A 20,682-nucleotide genomic window follows, 5' to 3' on the forward strand; every position below is an offset into this window, starting at 1 on the left:
CCATCGCTAGCAGACTGCGGTGGCCACACATCCGGTCCGAGCGTGGTGCCACTTGCCAGGGGGCCCGAGGTCTTGCCACTGTACAAGTAGCAGCACCCGCTCAAGCGATGCACAGTCCCCTGCCCCTGGACAGCAAGGTGCCGCAGAGAGCAAGGAGTGCGGGGGAGCTCTGGCTCCATGACAAAGCGCACGATTACGGCTTCTATCAGTCCATTGCCAAAATCATGCAGTGGAGAGATAGGTACGTCGAGGATCGGACCATTTTCGTGCGGCATGACGAGATGGTCGACTTGATGCGTGGCCTGGGCGCCCGGGAAGAAGACTTTGGCCGTCTCCAGGTCGTCAGCAATAACCTGCAGACGGATCCCACGCTACCCTTTCGAAAGTCCCGGACGGGACGCTTCTGCATGGACTACGATCGGCAGTCGCTCCGCCGGCTCGAGTTCCAGCCGTTCTCCTTGTCGGCCGCCGAGGACTTTAAACGCCATGACTCGGACACGGTGCGCGTCTTTGACGAGATTGAGGAGGAGCTGCATTCCAACACGGTGTTGCAGGGCCTGATGATCTTCAAGGCCATGGTGATGCACGGTGTGCCGACCATGCACCGCCCCAACTTTGACTACGGCGCGAACAAATGGGTCTGTACCATGTTCAACCTGCGCACCGTGACCAGGCCGGACATTCTGGGCGAGCCAGCGCTCGAGGGCGTGCACACGGATGGCGTCGACCACACCATGACCACGTATCTGGGGAGTAGCAACATGAAACCCAACAGCGCCGTGACGCTCCTTCACGAGCGCGACGAGACGACGGGCACGCCGTTCCACGAGACGTCGCCGAACAAGATCTACGGCCGGGCGCAGCACACCAAGTTCCTCGACACGTTGCTCGTGGCCGACCACGAGTACAAGCACAGCCTCTCGCCCGTGTACGCGGTAGATGAGGCTAAGGAGGCGACGCGGGACATGCTCATCTTCTTCACGCGCAAGCCCGTCACCGAGGGACACATCTCGGCGGGCATCGACTCGCTCAAGTCTCATGAGAAGAGCCCGATGGAGATTCCTCTGTTCACGCTCCCGAATTGAGGGATCTGGGTGGGGTGGGATTGGGAGGCAATGCGGAAATACGATAAAGGAACCGATGATTGCAATACAGATGAGTGAACACGTTTACATAGGGGGATATAGCCAAAGTAGCTTCATTGAGCCCAAGGCCAATAGAGAACAGAAGATGCAAGGTCAGCGTCGCAGCACGGGGTTACGACTCCATCGCGGTGAAGGCTGAATGTAGCCCGCAACCCCCGGGTCTCGACTCTCGCGACCATAATAAGGCTGGGCACGGACGTGTAGATCCTCCTTGGCATGGAAATAATCGGCTTCTCTTAACCTGGCGTGTATGGAGAGACGGGATTCCCCCGGTAATTAGTATACGAATACGCTATAGAATACAGGCTGTATTGGCGCAGGCGCCCCTGAAACATGCCGACGCGATCCTGAAGAGGGGGGGTGAGATGGCACCGGCGGCATCCACGGACGAAGCGCCTTGCAGACGCCTCTTGGCCTTATTATACGAATGGCTTCAAAGGGACCATGTATGCACTATGAGTGAAATGGTAAGGTACGTGCTACGTAGGGTGGGGGGGAATGCGAACTGCCCAGCCTAGACCTAGTGTTCATGCATGGCAGAAACGGTGAGGGGACTATTGTACTTGCTGTGTTCTTAGGTAATATCGGACAATTTGTCCGGGAGCTACAGGAGGATGCTGCACGGGAAGCGTTATCTTATGCCTATAAGCGCGCAAGTGCTGCATACGTGGGAGGCATATGTATATGTATGCAGGGTGAGACAGGATGCGTTCTTACGACATCTAGATGGAGAAAAGAGCGACGAACAGGCCACATACGACCACACGATAAAGAGGAGAGAAAGAGGAGAGAAATTCCGCCCACCATGATAGGTAGGTCGGTTCGAAGGAAGTAGGGATCGGGCTGAGCGAGCGAGCATCGAGCCAAGCCAGCATCGTCTCAAGTTGTGAAGCGCCCAGAGGCTTCATGGCATGGCATTCATCATATATCACCATGGCCATAAGCACGAGGGGACTGCGGATCAGGATCCCTGCCGAGTGGGGAAAGCAGGGCGGGCGTCTGACTTTGTTTACACTCAGTGCTGCGTACTACGCACTGCTCGTATCATCACGTCTGTAGCGGAGAGGCAAATGCTTGTGTGTTGACGCACGTGGACCGATGGTGAGATCGGTATGAAGGAATCCAGGTGCATTGCATGTACCGTACATGTAGATGCCGCCAGGAGGAAGGGCGCGCGCCATTGGGATCGCTCGCCGGGCCACCCTCCTCGTCCGTAGGATTCGCGTCGTAGCGCTTGATTCGATTCGGAGAGACAGAACAAGGTTGCGGCGCAGCGGTTGTTGCAGATTGCATGGACTACCGGCCGTACGCAGGCAGTCAGGGACGCGAAGACGGCACAAAGGGCTGCTCGGAGAGCGTCGAACGGTGGCATATGAATTGTAAGCGAGCGTCAGGTCTCGCAGCATCGCTCCCGGATTGAATAAGCGTCGCCGACCGGTTGCTGCCTACATGTACCTTCCAGCTTGAAGAGGTCTCGTCATCTGCTTACGGGCCTAGCCATCTCCATGTCCTTGCTATCTCCTCAACTTACTATCCATCCACATTCAGTCCACCGCTATAGTCTATCCACAGCCTTTTCTACCTCATCATTGCACGTTTGGCCGCGCAGAGTGCAGTCTGCCCGCCCCGCCCCTGCCGCCATGGAGGAAGACGCCAGCATGCTCAAGGACAAGCGCCAGAGGAAGAAGCTCCAGAACAGGGTGGCGCAGCGGAGCTACCGTACGACCGACGGACGAGCTGGGTGCACGTGGGACCATGGGCTGATGAGTGTGACAGGCAACCGCATCAAGCAGCGGGTGGAAGATCTCGAGCGCGAGGTGCAGCATTACCGAAGCCAGCGGGAGGGCGAGGGCGAGGGTGAGGGCGTTGGTCGGCCAGACAAGAACCCCTTTCATGTTGGCAGCAGCAGCGTCGACGATGGGCCTGGAGGCATGGGGGGAGGAGGAGGGGGAGGAGGAGGAGGAGGATCAGGAGGCGCAGGAGGACCAGCAGCAGCACCATCAGCAAGCGGGCCCCCCGACCACGAGATGGATGCCACGACGGGCGCTCTAGGCCACGACAACGACGGCGACCTCGTGGACGAGAACGCCCTCTTTGACATGCACCTCGCCACGCAGGGCATGGAGCCACAGTTCCACAGCAAGGCGCCGCCGCCGCCCAACATGGCGTTTCCCACAGCGACGGGTCTCCTCCCGTCCGGGTCCGGGCCCGTGTCCGTGTCCGGGTCCGGTGCCGGCTTCCGTCTGCCCATGGACTATCACTGGGGCCACGGCCCCCCCATGAGCCGCTACAGCAACGAACCGCCACAAGGAATCTACGGTAAGTACAAAAGCCCTTTAGAGCGTGAGAGAGCCACGCGACTGACCACTTGTGCTTGGACGCAGTTCCCCAGCGCTCTCCACCACAGCCGAACGGCACTGGGTCGTCGATCGAATCGATGAGCGAGCCGCCGGGTCCGGCAAACAAGACCATGGGGCGAGGAGCGCCGCCGCCACCGCCAGGACAAGGGCCGCACGGACGGATCGAGGACCGGATCGAGCACGTGCGGCAGTGCGCGGTGGAGGCCGGGTTCGAGAGCCTGGACGATGTGGCCGGGCAGTACTACACGGGGGACTTCAGCCACGACACGTCCATCTCGCGACAGCAGCGCCAGAGCCGGCAAAAGGGCCTGCCACAGCTGCTGGCAACGCTGCGACGAGACGCGGAGACATGGAGCCAGTGGGAGGCACACGGGTACCACAGAGAGACGATCCAGTCAGCGGGCAGCATCGCGCGCGAGGAGCTCGAGGACTGGGACCCGACGTCGTCCGAGGTCTACCTGGACGCGCTGCGGCGACTGGAGAAGGCGACGGTGGACGACAGCCCCGGGGCGGCGGACAAGAGTGGCCTGCACCGGGCGTTTGGGCATCTGATGCAGCTGCTCCAGGACGCGGCGCCGAGGATGTGGGCGCTGACCGAGTCGCTCGTGGGGAGCGTGGATGAGCTGACGCACACGCAGCGGAGCTACGCCTCGCTGTCCATTATGATCATTCTCTCGTCGTGCCGGCGGCGGGATCACGTCAGCGAGGAGATGAAGCTGGCGGCCGCCTGTCTCAGCATTATGGGGAGCGTGTGAGGAGGAGGAACCGGGAGGGACTGGACAGGGTATGGGACTGGGTACTTGATGTGGGTAAGGCAGTCCAAGACGCAAAGAGCAAGGATGCCCCTGCTTCTCCTATGTAGATACATGATACGTACATGTAGTCTAATCTAGTCCTTGTCGCCCGAGTCCTTCCCCCTCCGCGTAAAGACCAGGTGCAGCGACTCGGGGTGCATCATGGCCAGGTCGAGGGACCCCTCGAGCAGGCGCGTGCCGTCCTCGCCCGGGGCCAAGGCGACGTCGAACTGCGTGATGATCTGCGCCGTGAGGGTGGCCAGCTGCATGTACGCCAGCCGTCGGCCAATGCAGGACTCTGACCCCGCGAGGAAGGGCATGAAGGCGTCGGGGTGCTTGACCATCTCAGGGCGGCTGAACCAGCGCTCGGGCACAAAGTCGCGGCTGCGCTCGTAGATGTCGTCGTCTGCCTAATTAGCAATTATGAAGAGCACAGAAGAGAAGAGACTCACCCAACCCCATCACATACGGGGGCAGCTGCACGACCGTGTCCCCCGGGACGTGGACCTCACCGATGGCGATGCCGCCAGGGGGTGTCTTGCGGAAGAAGCCCGACGGGGCCGGATAATGCATGCGCAGCGTCTCGTTGACGCAGGCGTGCAGAAGCTCGGCGCCAGCGACGTGGCCGTACTCGATGGGATGCGCATCCCCGACCAGGGGCCCCAGCTCCCGACGCAGGCGGCGGACGAGGCCGCGCTCGGCACAGAGGCGGTAGAAGAGGTGGATGAGTGTCGTCGAGGTGGTGTCGCTGCCAGCGACGATGAGCATCCGCGCGTCGCCCTGCAGCATGGGCAGCATGGCGTGCTGGTCTGGGGACGGCAGCGCCTGGTAGTGCGCGATGAGCGGCTGCATCATGTCGGCGTACGTCGTCTTGCCCTGCTCGCCCATGCGGCGGGTGAGCTGGTCGGCCGTAAAGGCCACGAAGCGACGGTAGCCCGCGCCCATGCCGGGCAGCGTCGCGAAGACGCGGTAGAGCCAGGGCGCAAAGGCGAAGCCCTGGGGATACAGACCCGCGCCCAGCACCTGGATGGCCTCGTGGGCCTCGCCGCGCTGCAGCATGTCAAAGGGCTGGTTGAAGACGAGGTCGCCCATGACGTCGAAGCCGTGCAGGCCAAACCACTTTGTCACGTCCAGGGGCTGCCCGGCCGACGCCTCGAGCTGCCCCAGCAGCTGGTCGTTGTACCGCTGGGCGCGCACCATGTACCCGCGCAGGGCGGCGTCGCTGAAGGAGGGCGTGAGAAGGCGGCGACGGCGATCGTGGGCGGCCCTGTCGCGCGTCGTGTTGGTCGAGATGTAGGGCGCGTCTTGCCCGTACCAGGCTGACTTGCGGCACCGCGAGCTGGGCCCCAGCACGACGCGCATCCCGTCCGGGTCGACCACGGACAGGTCATTGGGGCCCAGGCGCACGTAGGGCCCGTACGTCTCGTGCAGGCGGCGCAGCACATGGTGCCCGCGCAGCCCCGAGCGCCAGTTGAGGTAGACGAGGTAGCCCTTGGACAGGCGCGCCAGGTACGGGCCGGGGAAGCGGTTGAGCGGGTTGAGGAGGAGGCGGTACACGATGACGCTCCCAAAGACGCCTGCCAGATAGAGAAAGGCCAGCTGGCCGGACAGCAGCGCCAGCTCCGGGACCGAGGGATAGACAGAAGAGACAGAAGGGACTGAGACAAGGCGAAGCCTCATCCGCGTCGTCACGGCCACGGCCGCGCAGGGTGCGCAGATAGCGAGGAGCAGCACGTAGCGCCAGGGATGCGCAAAGTGCTCCCCACGCCGAAAGTACGCCAGATGCGACACGACGCCGGCGGCGAGCGCCAGCGCGGGCTCCCAGCCGGCGTGAGAGCCTTCCTGTGCCTGCTCCATGGGGTCTGTCTTGTCTCGTCTTGGCTTCGCTTGTGGTGATGGGGGCAAGGAAGAGCGACGATGCAGCTGCTTGTCTTGGACTCTTGGAGTCTTGGGGCTAGGATTCAGGACGACCTTTCGTTAAGAGTGGCGAGACATGGGCCATGGAATGGAAACACGAACTGCCAGTGCCTCGAGGGTTGTCTCGCTCAGTCCTCAAGCTGTCCAGTCCTCAACATCTCGCTCTCGGTCGAATCCGCCTTTCCTCCCTCTCTGCATCACCAAGGCATACACTTGACAATGAGTGCAGGAAAGCCGACAGACACGCGAGTCTCCTCAACTATTATTAGTCAGACCAGGCCATGCTATGCCTTGGCAGTCCCAGGGCGTGTCTCACGTCAGCAGGCCTCTCGAGGTGAACGTCCGGCGTCGACTGCATACCTGCGTGCCTGAACGAGTGTATGCGTTGTGCTTGCTTTCCGTCCGATTCGGTCAATGTCATCAGGCAAAAGACACGTACGTCGTTCCGCCACGACCACCGAAAGGATGCAGGGCCAAGAACCAAGGCCAAGCCCCCCGAGACAAGACCCTGTGCGGCCCGATATTACTACGCACCCAAGGTACATGGACAGTCTGCAGGCAGCCTGTGCCGTGACTGCAGGACTGCATTCGATGAGCCCGTCCGGCACCGGTCAAGTGTCGATCTGCCGAGTGACTACGTGTACATACAAGCGTCATGCAAGCTATGCTTAGAGTCAGACCGTCGCCAGGACAAGAGCCAGAAGAGGTGATGCTGGTGCAAATTGCGCCATGTGCGGAGTGCAAGTCAAGTAATTGGTGCCGACTTGCAGTGATCGATTCATGTCAGCTTCGCCGAGCTTGCTCTTTATGGCCAGTCACTGAGTCTGCAGAAGGCATGAAGGTGCACGAGCATCCTTTTCCTCCCTCCCCTCCTCTTTTCGTCTGCTGTCCTTTGTCGACTGCTCTGCTGGCCTGCTTCTGCTCCTCCACTGCTGCTCTCTACCCTACCAAGCAATGGCTGGCATGGCATTCCTGGGGGATCTCCTGGCCGCCCACCCTTGGCTCCTGTTGCTCTGCCTCCTCCTCGTGGGCCTGAACGCCAAAGTCCTGCCGGGCGCCTGGACCGTCCGCGTCCTCTGGCAGTACAACCTAAGCTTCTACGCCTCGAGGCGGCAGACGCGTCCTGCACCGCTGCCGTCCAACCCAGGCCGCCGTGTCGCCTCCTGGCACCATGGCACTGGTCCCTCGACAGGGCCGCATCCCCTCTTTCAGGCCGATAAGATCAGGACCCATGTGGCTCTGTTGGAGATCGACATCAACCTGCACAAGTCCAACGCCACCTTCTTCACGGACCTTGATGTCTCGCGGATCCGTCTCATGGCTCGCCTCATCGCCCCGGCGTGGCCCATGGACAAGATGCAGATCGAGTACACGGGCCGCGACGGACAGCCGAGGAGGGAGACTGTTCGTGGTAGGGCTGCCTTCATTCTTGGCTCGGCCCACACGACGTTCCGCAAGGAGATGAGGGCGCTGGCACGGTACGAGGTCCATTCCGCCCTCCTCGCCTGGGACACGCGTTGGCTTTACGTCGGGTCGTGGTTCGTCGCGCCAGGGAAGACCACCACCGTCTACGCGGCGAGCCTCTCCAAGTATATTTTGAAGAAGGGACGCATCACCGTGTCCCCCAGCCAGTTCCTCGAGGAAGGCGGGTGGATTCCGCCGGCGCACGCAGATGATGACGAGGAGCGCGGAGCCAAATCGCCTACGTGGTCGTGGCAGGACGTCGAGACGCAGAGAGCGCGCGGCATGGAGACGGTCAGGGGGTGGGCCAGCGTCGACGACGGCCTCGTCAAGGCGTACGCCTCCGTCTGCCACGGCGAGAGCTGCAGGTAGTAACCGCCATGAACATAATGATACATGAATCCTACACACATTATTGCTCTCCGTAGTCCGCACGGCTCAACAGCGCGTAGTTCATACCCTGCTCGCTCTGTACCATCTTCGCGCGCCCATGGGGCTGCTCTGGACACGTAAGCCTGTGGACAGGACATGGAAGCCATTCTATTGTATTGCGGCAGGGATGAAGGAAGACAGACAGACACACGGACAGAACGGGGAACGCTGCGATTTTGAGCTCCATTGGTAGCATTCACCTCTTCTACGTGGCCCAGATGGAGCGTGTCCGGATTATTGACCGACTAGCGAGCTCCCGTCTACGGCTGACTGGCACCTGTGCCGACGGGCGTCAGCCGGATCTTTAGAGGCCCCTTGTCCCACAGGGTGAAGATCTTCTGGTCCATCCAGTCCGTGTCCGGGTCCACCAGCGTCATGTCGAATTCCAGGACTAGACGGGCTAGGAGGAGCCGCATTTCTGCGTACGCGAGACTACAGAACGCGTTAGCATCGTTCCTTCAGGCTGTGACCGGCAGCGTACCTCTTGCCAAGGCAGTTCCTGGGCCCAAACGAAAAGGGATTCAGGACCGCCAGGTTGTCGTCGGCGTACTTGGGGTCGCCGAGGAAGCGCTCGGGCGCAAACGTCTCGGGGGACGCAAAGTTGCGCTTGGAGTGGTTGGCGGGCCACTGCGAGACAGAGACGGATGTCTGGTAAGTGTTAGTCAGGATAGAGAGGAGAGGGGAGACGAGAGACAAAGACAACATACCCCCCCTGGAATCCAGTAGCCGCTGATATGATCGCCCGCCTCGGGCACTAGGCGCATGAAGCCGGCGGCGTTGGGCGGGTAGATGCGCAGGGCCTCGTTGAGGACGGCGAGCATGTATTTGAGCTCGTTGACGCGGGCGAGGGTGACCTCGGCGGGCTCGGCGAAGGCGCCTCGGACCTCGTCCTGGAGGGCACGGAGCTTGTCCGGGTTGGTGAGGAGCAGGTAGGTGCAGCCTGAGAGGAGGGTGGCGGTGGTCTCGCTGCCGGCGATGAGCATAATGTTGGCGTTGCTGTCAATCTCGTCGCGGCTGAGGCGTTTGCTGCTGCTGCCCTCCTGCGCCGTAATGTGCGTCATGAGGTCCGGGTGCGTCGTGGCCGTGTCCTCGGCCTCGAGGCGCTGGGCGACGCGCTCAAACACCCACATGTTGAAGGCACGGCGCTTCTCGAGAAGGTCCCGGGGCGCGAGGCGCTTGACGAACCACTGCCATGTCGGGTAGCGGCGGATGACGCTGTTGAGCGAAATGGCGCGCACCGAGGCGAAGAGCATGCGCACCCAGGGGTGGAAGTCGCTGTCGCGGAGGCAGTAAAAGGGCTCGCCAAAGGTGAGGTCCGCGATGATGTCAAACGTAAAGTAGTTGAACCAGCGGACAATGTCCACCTGGCCCCGGGACGGGCCCTCGACCTGCTCGTGCAGCCGCTGGATGAAGAGCGAGACGTAGCCCTGGATCAGGGGCTCCTGCTCACGGATCGCCCGGTCCCCGAACGCGGGCGCGATCGCCTTGCGCATCCGAGGGTGCGACTCGGCGTCGGCCTGGAGGATGGACCACGTGTCATTGTACGGCGCGGCGAACCATCTGCGGTCCTTGAGATACTTGCCCTTGGCCGCCTTGGCGCCCGTGTGGACGCCGTAGATGTCCTGCCATGCCGTCTCCCCGGAGATGAAGGACACCTCGTCGGGTGCGATGCGGACCACCTCGCCGTACTTCTCGTGCAGCTCGTGCAGCCACCGGACGAGGTCGCCCTGGAGGAGCTTGCGAGCATAGAGGAGCCGCGTGACGGCCGCCAGCTTCGGCCCAGGGATGCGACGCAGCGGATGGACAAAGACGAGATAGCCCGCGTAGATGGCCTGGTACGCGACGATCTGCGTTTCTGTCAGTCTTGAGGACTTGGGGGGAGGAGAAGAGGCCACGGTACAAGGACGAGGACAAGGGCGGCCAAGCGAGGCGCGCTGTCGAGGTGGACAAGGCTGGGCCAGTCGGTCCCGAGATAAGCATCAGTGTGGCTTCCCATTGTGCATGTAAATTGGACACTAGAGGAAGCGGCCCGGTTGGCGAGAGCATCCAGCAGGCATCTCTCGCCCACAAGGGGTATTTAATGCAAGTGAACAGCCGGGCATCACGCCAAGCCGACAAAGTAAACGCCCTGGCAGGCGGCCAAGGACGGGACTGGACTGGAGTCCTGCAGTCTGGCGCCTCTGTCAATCTGACGTGACGCTGTGGCCGGCTGAGTGATGCTTATATGCACTCCAAATCTCCAACTCTGCCTCTGTCAGCCAAGCGAGTGCCAGTCAGAGGGGCCCTGTCTGAAGACTTGACGGACGGACAGGGGCCAAGACACGACAGCCGACGAGCGACATGATCGACAATCTGTGTGTGCGCGCCATGCATGGTGGCTGTTGGGAGACGCGCAGCTTCAACTGGTAGGACCTTTGGAACAGCCCTCGCTTTGCACACCCGCACCTCTCTTCGCTGTAGCTTCCAGCAGCTCATTGCAATTGTGTGTGTCAGTCGCCAGTCGCTCGCAGCATCATGTCGAGGCGTCGAGACGATGCGTGTCCCGATGGCAGCTTCGGTCCATGGGCTGGGCCAGACTGTCGCGGCGGCTTCGACTTCACCCTGCTCTTCGAGGAGACCATTCTGTCCATCCTGCTCTCCGCCGTCTTTCTCTGCCTCGCAGCCCTCGACGTAGCCTCGTGCCTCAAGGCGCCCACCAAGATCCGGCCCCACGCCGTCACTTGGCTCAAGCTGGTGCGTTCCCATTGCCACGCGTTGTCTGTCTCGGATGACAATTGAGACCTGCTGACCGTTGTCGAACCATCGTAGACACTCGCCACCGGCCTCGTCGCGCTCTCTGCCGCCGCCCTGGGCATCCACGCGACCGAGGACGACACCAGCCAGACGATCACCACAGTACCGAGCGCGGCCCTCGCCCTTGTCGCGTCCATTGTCTTTGCGGTGCTGTCCACGCTAAAGCAGCGCGCCTCGCTACGTCCCTCGCTGCTCATCACCGCCTATCTCTCTCTCTCTGTGCTGCTCGACGCCGCGCGCGCCAGGACACTATGGCTCTCTCCCTCAGTGTCCACGTCCACTCGTTCCCTACTCACTGCGTCTCTCACGCTGCGTGCCGTCATTTTGCTGCTCGAGAGCACGGAGAAGCGCTCGTATCTCCTCCCAGAGTACCGCAGCGTCTCGGCCGAAACTACCAGCGGTCCCATCAACACGAGTCTGTTCTGGTGGCTGAATCCTCTCTTCCTGCGCGGCTACAGAAGCCTGTTGCACTACGACCATCTAGGCCGCCTCGATGAGGAGCTCGAGTCGGAACGACTGGCCGTGCGCCTGCGCCACGCATGGAGAAATGGTATGTGTTGTTGAAGGTTTGGACCCCAAGTATAACAGGAGCTGATGACGCCCCTCGACAGTCAAGGACCAGAAAAAGCCGAATGCTCTCTTTGGTGCATGGCTGAGCGCCTTTCAAGGTCCGATTCTGCTGCCGGCCTTTGCCCGCCTCTTCCAGATCGGCTTCACCTTTGCGCAGCCTTTCCTCGTCACGGCCGCCATCCGCCTCGCCGCGTTGCCTCAACAGGACCCTTACAACAATCTGGGCTACGGATTGATTGGCGCCTACATTCTGGTGTATGGCGGCATCGCGGTAGGTCAAGTGCGGGTCCCCCAAGTATTCATGACTGACCTGTGCCTCTCCAGATCTCTGTCAGCCAGTCCGAGTGGCGGGCCTGGCGCGCGGCTACCATGATGAGAGGCAGCGTCGTCCCGCTCATCCACGACAAGGCTGTCGTGCTCGATTCGTCGACAAATACAGGTCTCAGCCACATGGGCGCCCTGACGCTCATCAGCACCGATATCGAGACCATCGTCTCGGGCCTCACCCAACTGCACGAGACGTGGAGCAACGTGATCGAGCTGGCCTTGTCCATCTACCTGTTGGAGCGGCAGCTGGGCGTCTCTTGTGTCATGAGCATCGGCTTCTCGCTTGGTAAGAAAAGAGTCCCTCTTCCTCTTTGTCCGGACTGACAGCGTCGCGCCACAGTCGTCATGGTCGGCACCGGCTTCCTCGCGGTGCCCACGGGAACACGCCAGGCTCTGTGGAATCAGGCCTCGCAGGAGCGTGTCGCGGCCACATCCCATACCCTGGGCAGCGTCAAGTGGATCAAGATCTCCGGCTTGACCAACATTGCCTTCTCCGCGCTGCGCAATCTCAGGGCCCATGAGCTCCAGGTTTCGGAGCGCTTTCGATGGCTGCTGGGCGGCTCTCTCGTGCTATGTAGGTTCCCCCTCCCCTTGACCGCGGCCGTAGCTGATATCGTATCTCGTCCAGCCCTCTCGACCCCTATCCTCGGCCCGCTGCTGACCTTTGCGACGGCCGCCGGCGTGTCCCTCCACTCGGACTCGGGGCTCAGCATTGCCCAGATCTTCACGGCCTTCTCCATCATGGTGTTGCTTAACAGCCCCCTCACCAAGCTCGTCATTGCCCTCCCGCAGATCGCCGGTGCTGTGACTTCCTTCCAGCGCATACAGGACTTTTTAAACGCCCAGGAGTACCGCGACGCGCGCGCCGTCATGCCCCTTGGTGAGGAGAAGGATGGGGTTTTGGTGGCCGAGAAGGCCCCTGACAGTGGCCGTATCATGGCCACAATGAGTGGCGCGTTCTTCTGGTCTGACAGCACCCCCGAGACGGGCCCCGAGACGGGGGAAGAGACTCAAGAGAAGGGAGACGCCAAGTCAGCCGGCGAAGCTCAAGCTGTCGCAAAGCATGAGCATACTCCACCAACCGTCGTCATCTCGCCCTCCCTGCGCATTGCGCGGAACACACTGACTGTCATCATGGGGCCCGTCGGCTGTGGTAAGTCCTCACTCCTGCGCGCCCTGCTCGGCGAGCTCTCCGTGCAAGGCAATGTGAGCGTGGGATGCGCGGGCCCCATTGCCTTCTGCGAGCAGAGCCCCTGGCTGCCGAACGAGACGGTGCACCAGGTGATCACCGGTCGTCTGCCCAGCGACGCGGGTGACAAGAACAACGCGGACGTCAGCTCCACGCTCTCCGAGGACGACGATTGGTATCGCACCGTGCTCCGCGCATGCCGCCTCGAGAGGGACATTGAGACCTGGCCTCGGGGCGAGGAGACCAGGGTTGGTTCCAAAGGCATCACCATGAGCGGTGGTCAGAAGCAAAGACTGGTACGTTCTCCGCCTCCTACCGAGCGCCCACTCACATGTATGAACCGTTTTCTAGTCCCTGGCCAGAGCCATATACGCACGACGCGAGCTCCTCCTCCTCGACGACTCGTTCAGTGGTATTGACGCCAGCACAGAGGATGCCCTGTTTATGGGCCTCCTGGGCCCCAATGGCCTTCTGCGCTCCTCTAACATGACGACGATCATGACCTCGTCTTCTAGTAGGCATCCGCTTTCTCTCGGGCGCGTCATCAGAGCTCCGGTGGCTAATACCCGTCTGTATAGCTCGTGTCTTGGCCTTTGCCGACCGCCTCATCACCATGAACCAGGAGGGACATGTGACCGACATGAAGGACTTGAACACAGCCGAGGGCGACACAATCGCCTCGGAGGTCCTCGAAAAGATCGGACGCTGGGCCGAACGTGAAGCCCACGAGGGTGGACCGAGGACGGCTGCTGCTGCTGCCTTACGCGGCGACGGCCAGCCAGAGACAGACCTGATGACCACCACGGAGGCCCAGGCCGACGCCGCACGCCAGGTGGGCGACGCCAGCGTCTACAAGTACTACGCAAAGGCGGCAGGATACCGCACCCTCGTCGGCTTTGTGGTGGCCATGTCCGTCTTTGCCTTTTGCGATGCCTTTCCCAGTACGTTTTGGCCCCCTTGATCCGCTCCCATCGTTGAGAAAGACGCACGAAACTGACGCAGAGCCAGGTATATGGCTGAAATGGTGGGCCGAGGCGAACGAGAAGGGCGCGGGCACCAACCTTGGGAAGTGGTTCGGCGTGTACACACTCCTGTGCGTCGGCGCTCTGGTTTCCTGTTTCATAGGCATGTGGTATGTTCTTGTCGCCTTCATTCCTCCCCATGCAAAGGACTGACCGTATCCCAGGCAGCTTTTCATCTTGGCCATCAACAAGACGGCCAGCCAATTCCATGAGATCCTGCTCCGTGCCGTCTCTCAGTACGTTGCGCGTCCACCCCCTCCCTGTACAGCTGCTGATCTGGTGCGCAGCGCGCCGATAGCCTTCCACGCAACAACCGACACCGGGACCACAATCAACCGGTTCAGTCAGGACCTCCAGCTCATCGACATGGAGCTGCCGCCCGCCGCCATGGGCGTGACAATGTGTAAGTGATGAAGCACGGGCCCTTGCTACATCTACTGACGAGACACCAGCGACCGCCTTTGGCTTTGCCCAGTTCATTCTTGTCTGTGTCTCCTCGCGTTACCTGTCCATCCTCGTCCCCTTTCTGATCCTCGCCTTTTATCTGCTGGGCCACTTCTACCTCCGCACGGCCCGACAGCTTCGTCAGATGGCCATCGACCTCAAGGCGCCTCTGTACACCCACTTTATGCAGACGCTGACGGGGATGGTCTCGATCCGCGCGTTCGGCTGGCAGGGCCGCTCGGCGCGCCAGAACATCCTCATCCTTGACAAGTCCCAGCGGCCCAACTACCTCCTCTACTGCGCCCAGCGATGGCTGACACTGGCCGTCAACATCATCATCATGCTCGTCGCTATCGCCCTCATCGTGGTGGTTACGAATCTGCGCGAGGCCATTGGGCCCGGCTACGTCGGTGTCGCCCTGAGCAACATCCTCGCGTTCAGCTTCACCGTGCAGGCCATCATCACGAGCTGGGTGCAGCTCGAGGTGTCGCTTGGCGCTGTGGCGAGGATCAAAACATTCGCGAAGGCGCTCCCCAGCGAGGATGACCTGGCAGGATTGACGGAATCCGCCAGCGACGCAGCTGAGAGTTCGTGGCCCCCCAAGGGTCAAGTGTCCATCCGCAATCTGACAGCGTCCTACTCGTGGGTCTCTTGGCGTGTTGGCCCCCGGACTTTATCACTGACATTTTTCACAGACCCTCCGCCAAGGTCCTCGACAATGTGTCGCTCGAGGTGGAAGCCGGTCAAAAGGTCTGCATATGCGGCCGAACGGGGAGGTGAGCATGCCCCTTGGCGGCCAGGGGGCCAAGTGACTAACGCCTGCGTATAGTGGGAAATCCTCTCTCTTTCTGTCCCTGTTGGGTCTCGTAGAGCAAGACTCTGGATCTATCCTTGTCGATGGCGTGGATCTCGCGGCTCTGCCTCGCGAGTACCTCCGGTCCAGGATCGTTGCGATCCCCCAGGAGGCGTACATTTTGCCAGGCTCTGTCCGCTTCAACATTGACGCCCACCACCAGTACGAGAGCGCAGCCGCCGAGGACCGAGATGCCCAGAGAGATCACCTCATTTTCGAGGTGCTCGACAAGGTTGGGATGCGGCACATGGTCGAGGCCCGCGAGGGCGGTCTCGATGCGCCCATGGACGAGAACACGTTCTCCCAGGGCCAGATGCAGCTGCTTATGCTGGCGCGCGCGATGATGAGGCAGACGGGCGGTCGGCTCCTCCTCATCGACGAAGCTACGAGCAGGTATGTGATGTGCCCTCCAATTGTCATGTAAATACTGACCCGATTCCAGTCTTGATCACGCCGCGTCGGCCAAGATTGATGAGGTTATCAAGACGAGCTTCGCGGACTGGACCGTCCTCGCCATTGTCCACAAGCTCGAGGTCACGTTGGACTACGACAAGGTGGTGGTGCTGGATGCGGGCCAGGTCCTGGAATACGATGAGCCCAGGGCACTGCTGGCACGGCCGTCCGTCTTCAAGAAGCTATACGAGTCTTCAACGGAGGGTTGAATGGAAGTCCAAGACGATCTGGTGATCAGGGATGCCACTCTCTGATGTGTCTGTGCCAGACATTTTGCCAAGTAGCATGGCTTCTATCGAAAGTTGATTAGAGAAGGCGCATACGATGATGATCTATGTGAAGAAGATGATAACATTGAATGCTGGAAGCAGAAGAACGCGAGACCGCGACGATGACGCCTTTTGGTTTTGTGGGCCGGGTCTGTAGACTGACCAATCGCAGCTTGTTTGGCATAAACTGCCTGACGCGCAACAGCTGCTCTCTCGATAATGATAACAATTTGGTCCGGTTTTTATTTCTTGATGTAGGGCCATGTAATTTGAGTTCGAGATTATCGCACATGAGTGAGGGCGCTGCTAGTGTCAATCTGTAGTTTATCTGAAGAGGAACTAACTTGGACTGTGCCACAGTAAAGGGGCTTTGTCAGCTTTCTCAACACACGCTCAGTTAACAGTGCTTGCAGTGACAAACACGTCTGTGGAACGACAACTGCTTTTTAGTTATATGTCAGAGATGTCAAAGTCTCGCAGTAAAAGAAGCAATTCCCTAAGATTTCCCCATCATGTATTAGCTCACATATGAACCCACATGTGCTCTTTCTTGATAGTGTTATGCCGTGCTACAGGGTAAGTAGACTACATTCCTCAGCAAGGCAACTTGGCTTGGCCATGTACAATCACATTTGGAGGCAGCGTGGTATGTCTTCTTGAATGTAATTGTAACAAAGCCCTCATAACCGTCATGTTGAAAAGTGCGCAATTTATTTGCCTCCCGAGGCCTTTAGCGGTTTGCGCTCTTTGCACCAGTTCCTCGTCCCCACGACACCAAGACACCTACCTTCGGGGGACACCCCTTCCACGTGAATATCTTCCCCATCGCCACAAGAAAGATCCACGAGCGCCCTACCGAGCTCCCGCGAATCACCAATCATAGAGGTCATGCCGAAGAAGGAATAGACTGGCAGGCCAACCCAGTTGCTCCACTTCTTGCCCAGCGTGAGCGGTTTGAGCCAGGGCTTGACAGCCTCATGTTTTCTGTAGTCAATGAGCATCGGGCGTGCGCAGTAGATACGCAGAGATGGCAGGGCTTCCTCGTGCGGCAACGGCTTCCCCGGCCGTTCGACCAGTGGCAGCCTCTTGCTGGTGTCATGATGCAGCTGGAATAGAACCTCCTCGGCCTGCGACTTGACGTCGAGGAAGAACACCCAGCGCGAATTTGGTGTGTGGATCTGGTCGTCTAGAGACGGGTCAGCTATTTTACCAGACCTTGGCCTTCATTCATCTCGTCACTTACGCGATACATAGACAAAGTTGAACTTGTCGTTCAGCGTGGCGAAGCTCTTGGCAGCAGCAACCGGTAGATCAATGTGAGCCGCCTCGTATTCGCTAAGGCCCAAAAGCCAAAACGTCAGTATCAGTCAAGGTAGAGCTCCGATACGGGACAGAACTGGGGGAAAAAGAGAGAGTGCCTTACGCGCGCGTCACGCTTGCCTGAGGCGGGCCAACCGTCCAGATACAGCCGTGGGCGCCAGACAGACGCTGAAGCGTCTCTGGACTATAACGGCCCAAGTCCTCCTGTATGAGAACGGTGACCTTGTCGTGGCCCTCTGCTTGTGGTACGGCTCTCCGGCTGATGATGGTGACTCTGGTCACAGCGTCCTCCTGCAGCAGGAAGTCGAGGGCGCAGGCGCCCACCAGGCCGGTTCCCGTCAAAATAATATGCATGGTCGCTTCGATGTGCTGAATGTGCTGAAAGGGAGACGGGGGAGGACGGTGGTGTCTGCTAGCAGCAGGCTGGTGACTTTGATCTATGAAGCTCACCAAAACAGAAAATAGCAGACGACTAATAGTTCATGTTGTTTGCTGCGCTGCTTCATGTGTACAGCCCACATGCACTCAGTACGTACCCGGCAGCCTGCCATCTCGCTGTCCAATGATGTCGAGATGCTCCCTGCAGGCCTGGCAGCATAAGTACATGTAGGTGTTGGCATGGGACTGAGTAACCCATGTCATGGCTTACTAAATCACCAAAAGCCGCACAAAAAGCGACATGCAGCCTATCCCCGCCGGATCAGTGCATCTCATGCTCAAGGTAGTATAGAGATCTTGCACGTGGCGACAGTGTCCAGCAACACACAACTCTCGATGCGTGTGTAGGCTAAGGGAAGAAAGCAGCGGAGCAAGATCATGTGGCACAGAGTGAAGTGGAAGAGGCTTTAGTGAGCTCCTGGACGGTCTATCTGTCTATCAGCCGCCTTTTCCGGGGGAGGGACCTTGTGCATCCACCCAAACCGATCCGCGGCCCTTCCCTTGTGAATGTCACAAAGATGCTCTTGCAAGATCTTTGTGTAGGGGCCCAATTCTCCATTCCTGTCGGAGTATCGCAACACTTCGTTGGTGCTCTCTCTTGTGATGGACCGGATACCAACCAGGGCCACAGCGGTACCGCACGCCATAATCTCGCTAAAGTGTTCAAGCTCTGTGTACTTGACCGGTCTTCTTTGCACCGCCCAGCCGAGGTCGCGTGCTATGCGGCGCGCGCAGTCGCTCGTGACACTGTCCACGACGTTCTTCGTGTCGGGGGCCACAAGAGTCGGAGTGCCCCCCTCTTGGACACGGATGCCGAGAAAGGCCGACGTGGTGAATTCTTCCACCTCGCTCCGCGTCTGGCTATCGAGGTGCAGCGTAATGTCGAATCCCCTCTCTTTGGCCTGTCGACTCCAGCGCATCACGGGAGAGTAATTGCCACCCACCTTGCCCGAGCCAGTCCCCCTTGGCGCCGCGCGGTCAAAGTCCTCGAGGATGAGGCAGTCCAGAGCCTCTGAGCCGTAAAATGCCCCTGCGCAGGTGACGTAGACGCAAAAGAGGTACTCGTCGCTCGGCTTGAGCTGCATGGAGCCCCCCGTGCCAAAGACGACAGGGCGTATGTACAGCATGCTCTCTTCGTCGTTGGGAGGCACGAACTCGGCATTGTGGGCCACGGCCATTTCTACGCTGCGGAGGAAGATATCTTGCGGGACCGGAGGGATCGAGACGAGCTCGGCCGACTGACGGAACCGCCTCGCGTGGTAGTCGGGCCTGACAATGCGGATCTCGTTGTGAGGTGTGCGGAAGGCTTTTGAGAATGGTCAGTTTGACTACACATGTGCCTTGCGGAGGAGTGCGATGGGGTATCTATCACCTTTCAAACCCTCGTAGGCTTCCTGGCCGTAGTGGAAGACAGGCGCGAGGCCGTGTACGCGCAGATACGGATCTTCCACCAGCACCGGTTGAGACCACTCGCCTGTCGCGGCGCACCGTCGAGATTCGACATGGCTGTGGGTGAAGGTATCTGCGGATTGTGTCGACCAGTCTGGAATACGGCGGATCAGCGCCACGAGCCCGACGTGCTGTCCAAGAACTCACCAACGCCCTCCCGAGGGGGCGGCGGGAAGCGTGTGTTCGTCTCTTCCACACGCATCACGGGAATGGTAGACTATGGCTGCCAGTGCGTAGCAGTGCCCACGATCAGCTTGAAGACAGAAGGACTACAGTTGGAGAGACATCTATACACTCAAGCGTCCGCGACTTTGGCCCCTGTCCACTCACTCTTCCTCAGTGGCCCTCTCTAGGTAGCGCGTGCCGTAATATGCCACCAAAAGCACATCCTAAGGGCCCAGGTGCCACCATGTGGCGTGATGTTACAACCCGTCTTCATGTGGTCTTGCTGCGCATGGCTGGGAGACCCCATGTGTCCACGCACGAGTCCACGTACGGCCCTGTAGTAGCAGAAGACTGTAGAGACATCTGGCTAGCCCCGTGCGCATACTGTACATGTTCAGACACAGACTGGAGGCAGTGATGACTGAGTGAGTGTACCCAGCTGAGACATGCACACCTGACCAATCAATTGCGTTCAAGATGCTGAGTGTACCCGGACACTAAGCATTTAGCCTTACGAGAGAGCTCCATCCGGTGGGAACCGACAAGGGTACGTGCATGAGCCGGTCCAGTCCCGCGTGCAAGGGGTTGTCGACAGGGGACAAGGGTGGAAGTTGAAGTCGGATGACGATCAACGTGGTCTCTGACTTAGACGCAGTTGAGGGACGCACAATGATGTTTCCATACTACGTACATGTACATGACCGCGTACAGTAACCCCCAATCTTCAGCATTGGCCACCCCAAGATGGATGCGAAGGTTGATGGATGCAAACCCTTGGGGTATCGATGGAATCGGGCAGCTTCTCCACAAAGAAGTTGTCCCGTCGCGAAGTGAATGGTATTGGCTTGTTTACGTGTAGACTGTAGAGCCTCCTGTCCTCCCCCTGCGGAAACCCACTCCTTTCCAACATATCCAACCCCAACATTGGGAAACACATGGAAAGAAAGACCTATTCATCATTCGTATTTTGTTTACGAGTTTGCACACCTTAATCACGTGGCTGCTGTTGCTGTACGCTGAACTGCTTGTGTTGGTCCCTATCTACCAACTAGAATCGCCACGATGGCTCATCCGATTCTCGGCGCTCTGCACCACGCGGCCCAAGTGCGACACGCGCAGGTGCTGCCAGACGAGGACGGTAATCTAGCCGTCTTCCTGGAGATACATCACGACGCGCCCGAACTGGAGGGCCTGACGAATCGAGAGATCCTGTCTTCCCTTCGCAAACATATCCGAGACACTAAGGGGATCAAACCTCTACCGAAGAAGTGGATCATAGTC

The 20,682-nt window shown here is 59.8% G+C and overlaps 8 protein-coding genes across 8 annotated transcripts; 4 read left to right on the forward strand and 4 right to left on the reverse strand.

Moving 5' to 3' along the window:
• Positions 1–107: 107 nt before the first annotated feature.
• F5Z01DRAFT_670928 (2OG-Fe dioxygenase-domain-containing protein) lies at positions 108–1,085 on the forward strand (the record flags this gene model as incomplete). The annotated part of the gene is made up of 1 exon (XM_046264634.1): positions 108–1,085. The coding sequence occupies one exon, from the start codon at positions 108–110 to the stop codon at positions 1,083–1,085; it is 978 nt and encodes a 325-aa protein (XP_046122205.1).
• Positions 1,086–2,785: 1,700 nt separating this feature from the next.
• F5Z01DRAFT_670929 (uncharacterized protein) lies at positions 2,786–4,260 on the forward strand (the record flags this gene model as incomplete). Its single annotated transcript, XM_046264635.1, has 3 exons — positions 2,786–2,864; positions 2,922–3,464; positions 3,530–4,260. The coding sequence occupies 3 exons, from the start codon at positions 2,786–2,788 to the stop codon at positions 4,258–4,260; spliced, it is 1,353 nt and encodes a 450-aa protein (XP_046122206.1).
• Positions 4,261–4,327: 67 nt separating this feature from the next.
• On the reverse strand, positions 4,328–6,376 carry F5Z01DRAFT_327986 (putative P450 monooxygenase). Its single transcript, XM_046259078.1, has 2 exons — positions 4,752–6,376; positions 4,328–4,705 (listed from the first exon to the last, which is right to left on the reverse strand). Exons 1-2 carry the CDS (start codon positions 6,154–6,156, stop codon positions 4,395–4,397), a joined length of 1,716 nt encoding a protein of 571 aa, XP_046122207.1. The 5' UTR covers positions 6,157–6,376; the 3' UTR covers positions 4,328–4,394.
• An 803-nt stretch (positions 6,377–7,179) lies between these two features.
• On the forward strand, positions 7,180–8,049 carry F5Z01DRAFT_633270 (uncharacterized protein; the record flags this gene model as incomplete). Its single annotated transcript, XM_046261934.1, has 1 exon — positions 7,180–8,049. The coding sequence occupies one exon, from the start codon at positions 7,180–7,182 to the stop codon at positions 8,047–8,049; it is 870 nt and encodes a 289-aa protein (XP_046122208.1).
• Positions 8,050–8,369: 320 nt separating this feature from the next.
• F5Z01DRAFT_633271 (isotrichodermin C-15 hydroxylase) lies at positions 8,370–10,105 on the reverse strand (the record flags this gene model as incomplete). Its single annotated transcript, XM_046261935.1, has 4 exons — positions 8,370–8,541; positions 8,591–8,757; positions 8,817–9,956; positions 10,010–10,105. The coding sequence occupies 4 exons, from the start codon at positions 10,103–10,105 to the stop codon at positions 8,370–8,372; spliced, it is 1,575 nt and encodes a 524-aa protein (XP_046122209.1).
• Positions 10,106–10,623: 518 nt separating this feature from the next.
• F5Z01DRAFT_670933 (multidrug resistance-like protein) lies at positions 10,624–15,969 on the forward strand (the record flags this gene model as incomplete). Its single annotated transcript, XM_046264636.1, has 15 exons — positions 10,624–10,842; positions 10,918–11,452; positions 11,514–11,743; positions 11,797–12,085; positions 12,140–12,373; positions 12,428–13,284; positions 13,340–13,502; positions 13,567–13,929; positions 13,997–14,120; positions 14,175–14,246; positions 14,298–14,413; positions 14,463–15,096; positions 15,150–15,230; positions 15,284–15,700; positions 15,750–15,969. The coding sequence occupies 15 exons, from the start codon at positions 10,624–10,626 to the stop codon at positions 15,967–15,969; spliced, it is 4,554 nt and encodes a 1,517-aa protein (XP_046122210.1).
• Positions 15,970–16,679: 710 nt separating this feature from the next.
• Positions 16,680–18,059, reverse strand: F5Z01DRAFT_645577 (uncharacterized protein). The gene is made up of 3 exons (XM_046262851.1): positions 17,453–18,059; positions 17,273–17,364; positions 16,680–17,215 (listed from the first exon to the last, which is right to left on the reverse strand). The coding sequence occupies exons 1-3, from the start codon at positions 17,701–17,703 to the stop codon at positions 16,740–16,742; spliced, it is 819 nt and encodes a 272-aa protein (XP_046122211.1). The 5' UTR covers positions 17,704–18,059; the 3' UTR covers positions 16,680–16,739.
• F5Z01DRAFT_645579 (aminotransferase) lies at positions 17,991–19,866 on the reverse strand. The gene is made up of 3 exons (XM_046262852.1): positions 19,384–19,866; positions 19,160–19,330; positions 17,991–19,093 (listed from the first exon to the last, which is right to left on the reverse strand). Exons 1-3 carry the CDS (start codon positions 19,436–19,438, stop codon positions 18,195–18,197), a joined length of 1,125 nt encoding a protein of 374 aa, XP_046122212.1. The 5' UTR covers positions 19,439–19,866; the 3' UTR covers positions 17,991–18,194.
• Positions 19,867–20,682: the final 816 nt, after the last annotated feature.

This window comes from Emericellopsis atlantica, assembly GCF_019669845.1.
Source record: "Emericellopsis atlantica unplaced genomic scaffold F5Z01scaffold_3, whole genome shotgun sequence".
In the NCBI taxonomy this organism is placed as follows: Eukaryota; Fungi; Ascomycota; class Sordariomycetes; order Hypocreales; family Bionectriaceae; genus Emericellopsis; species Emericellopsis atlantica.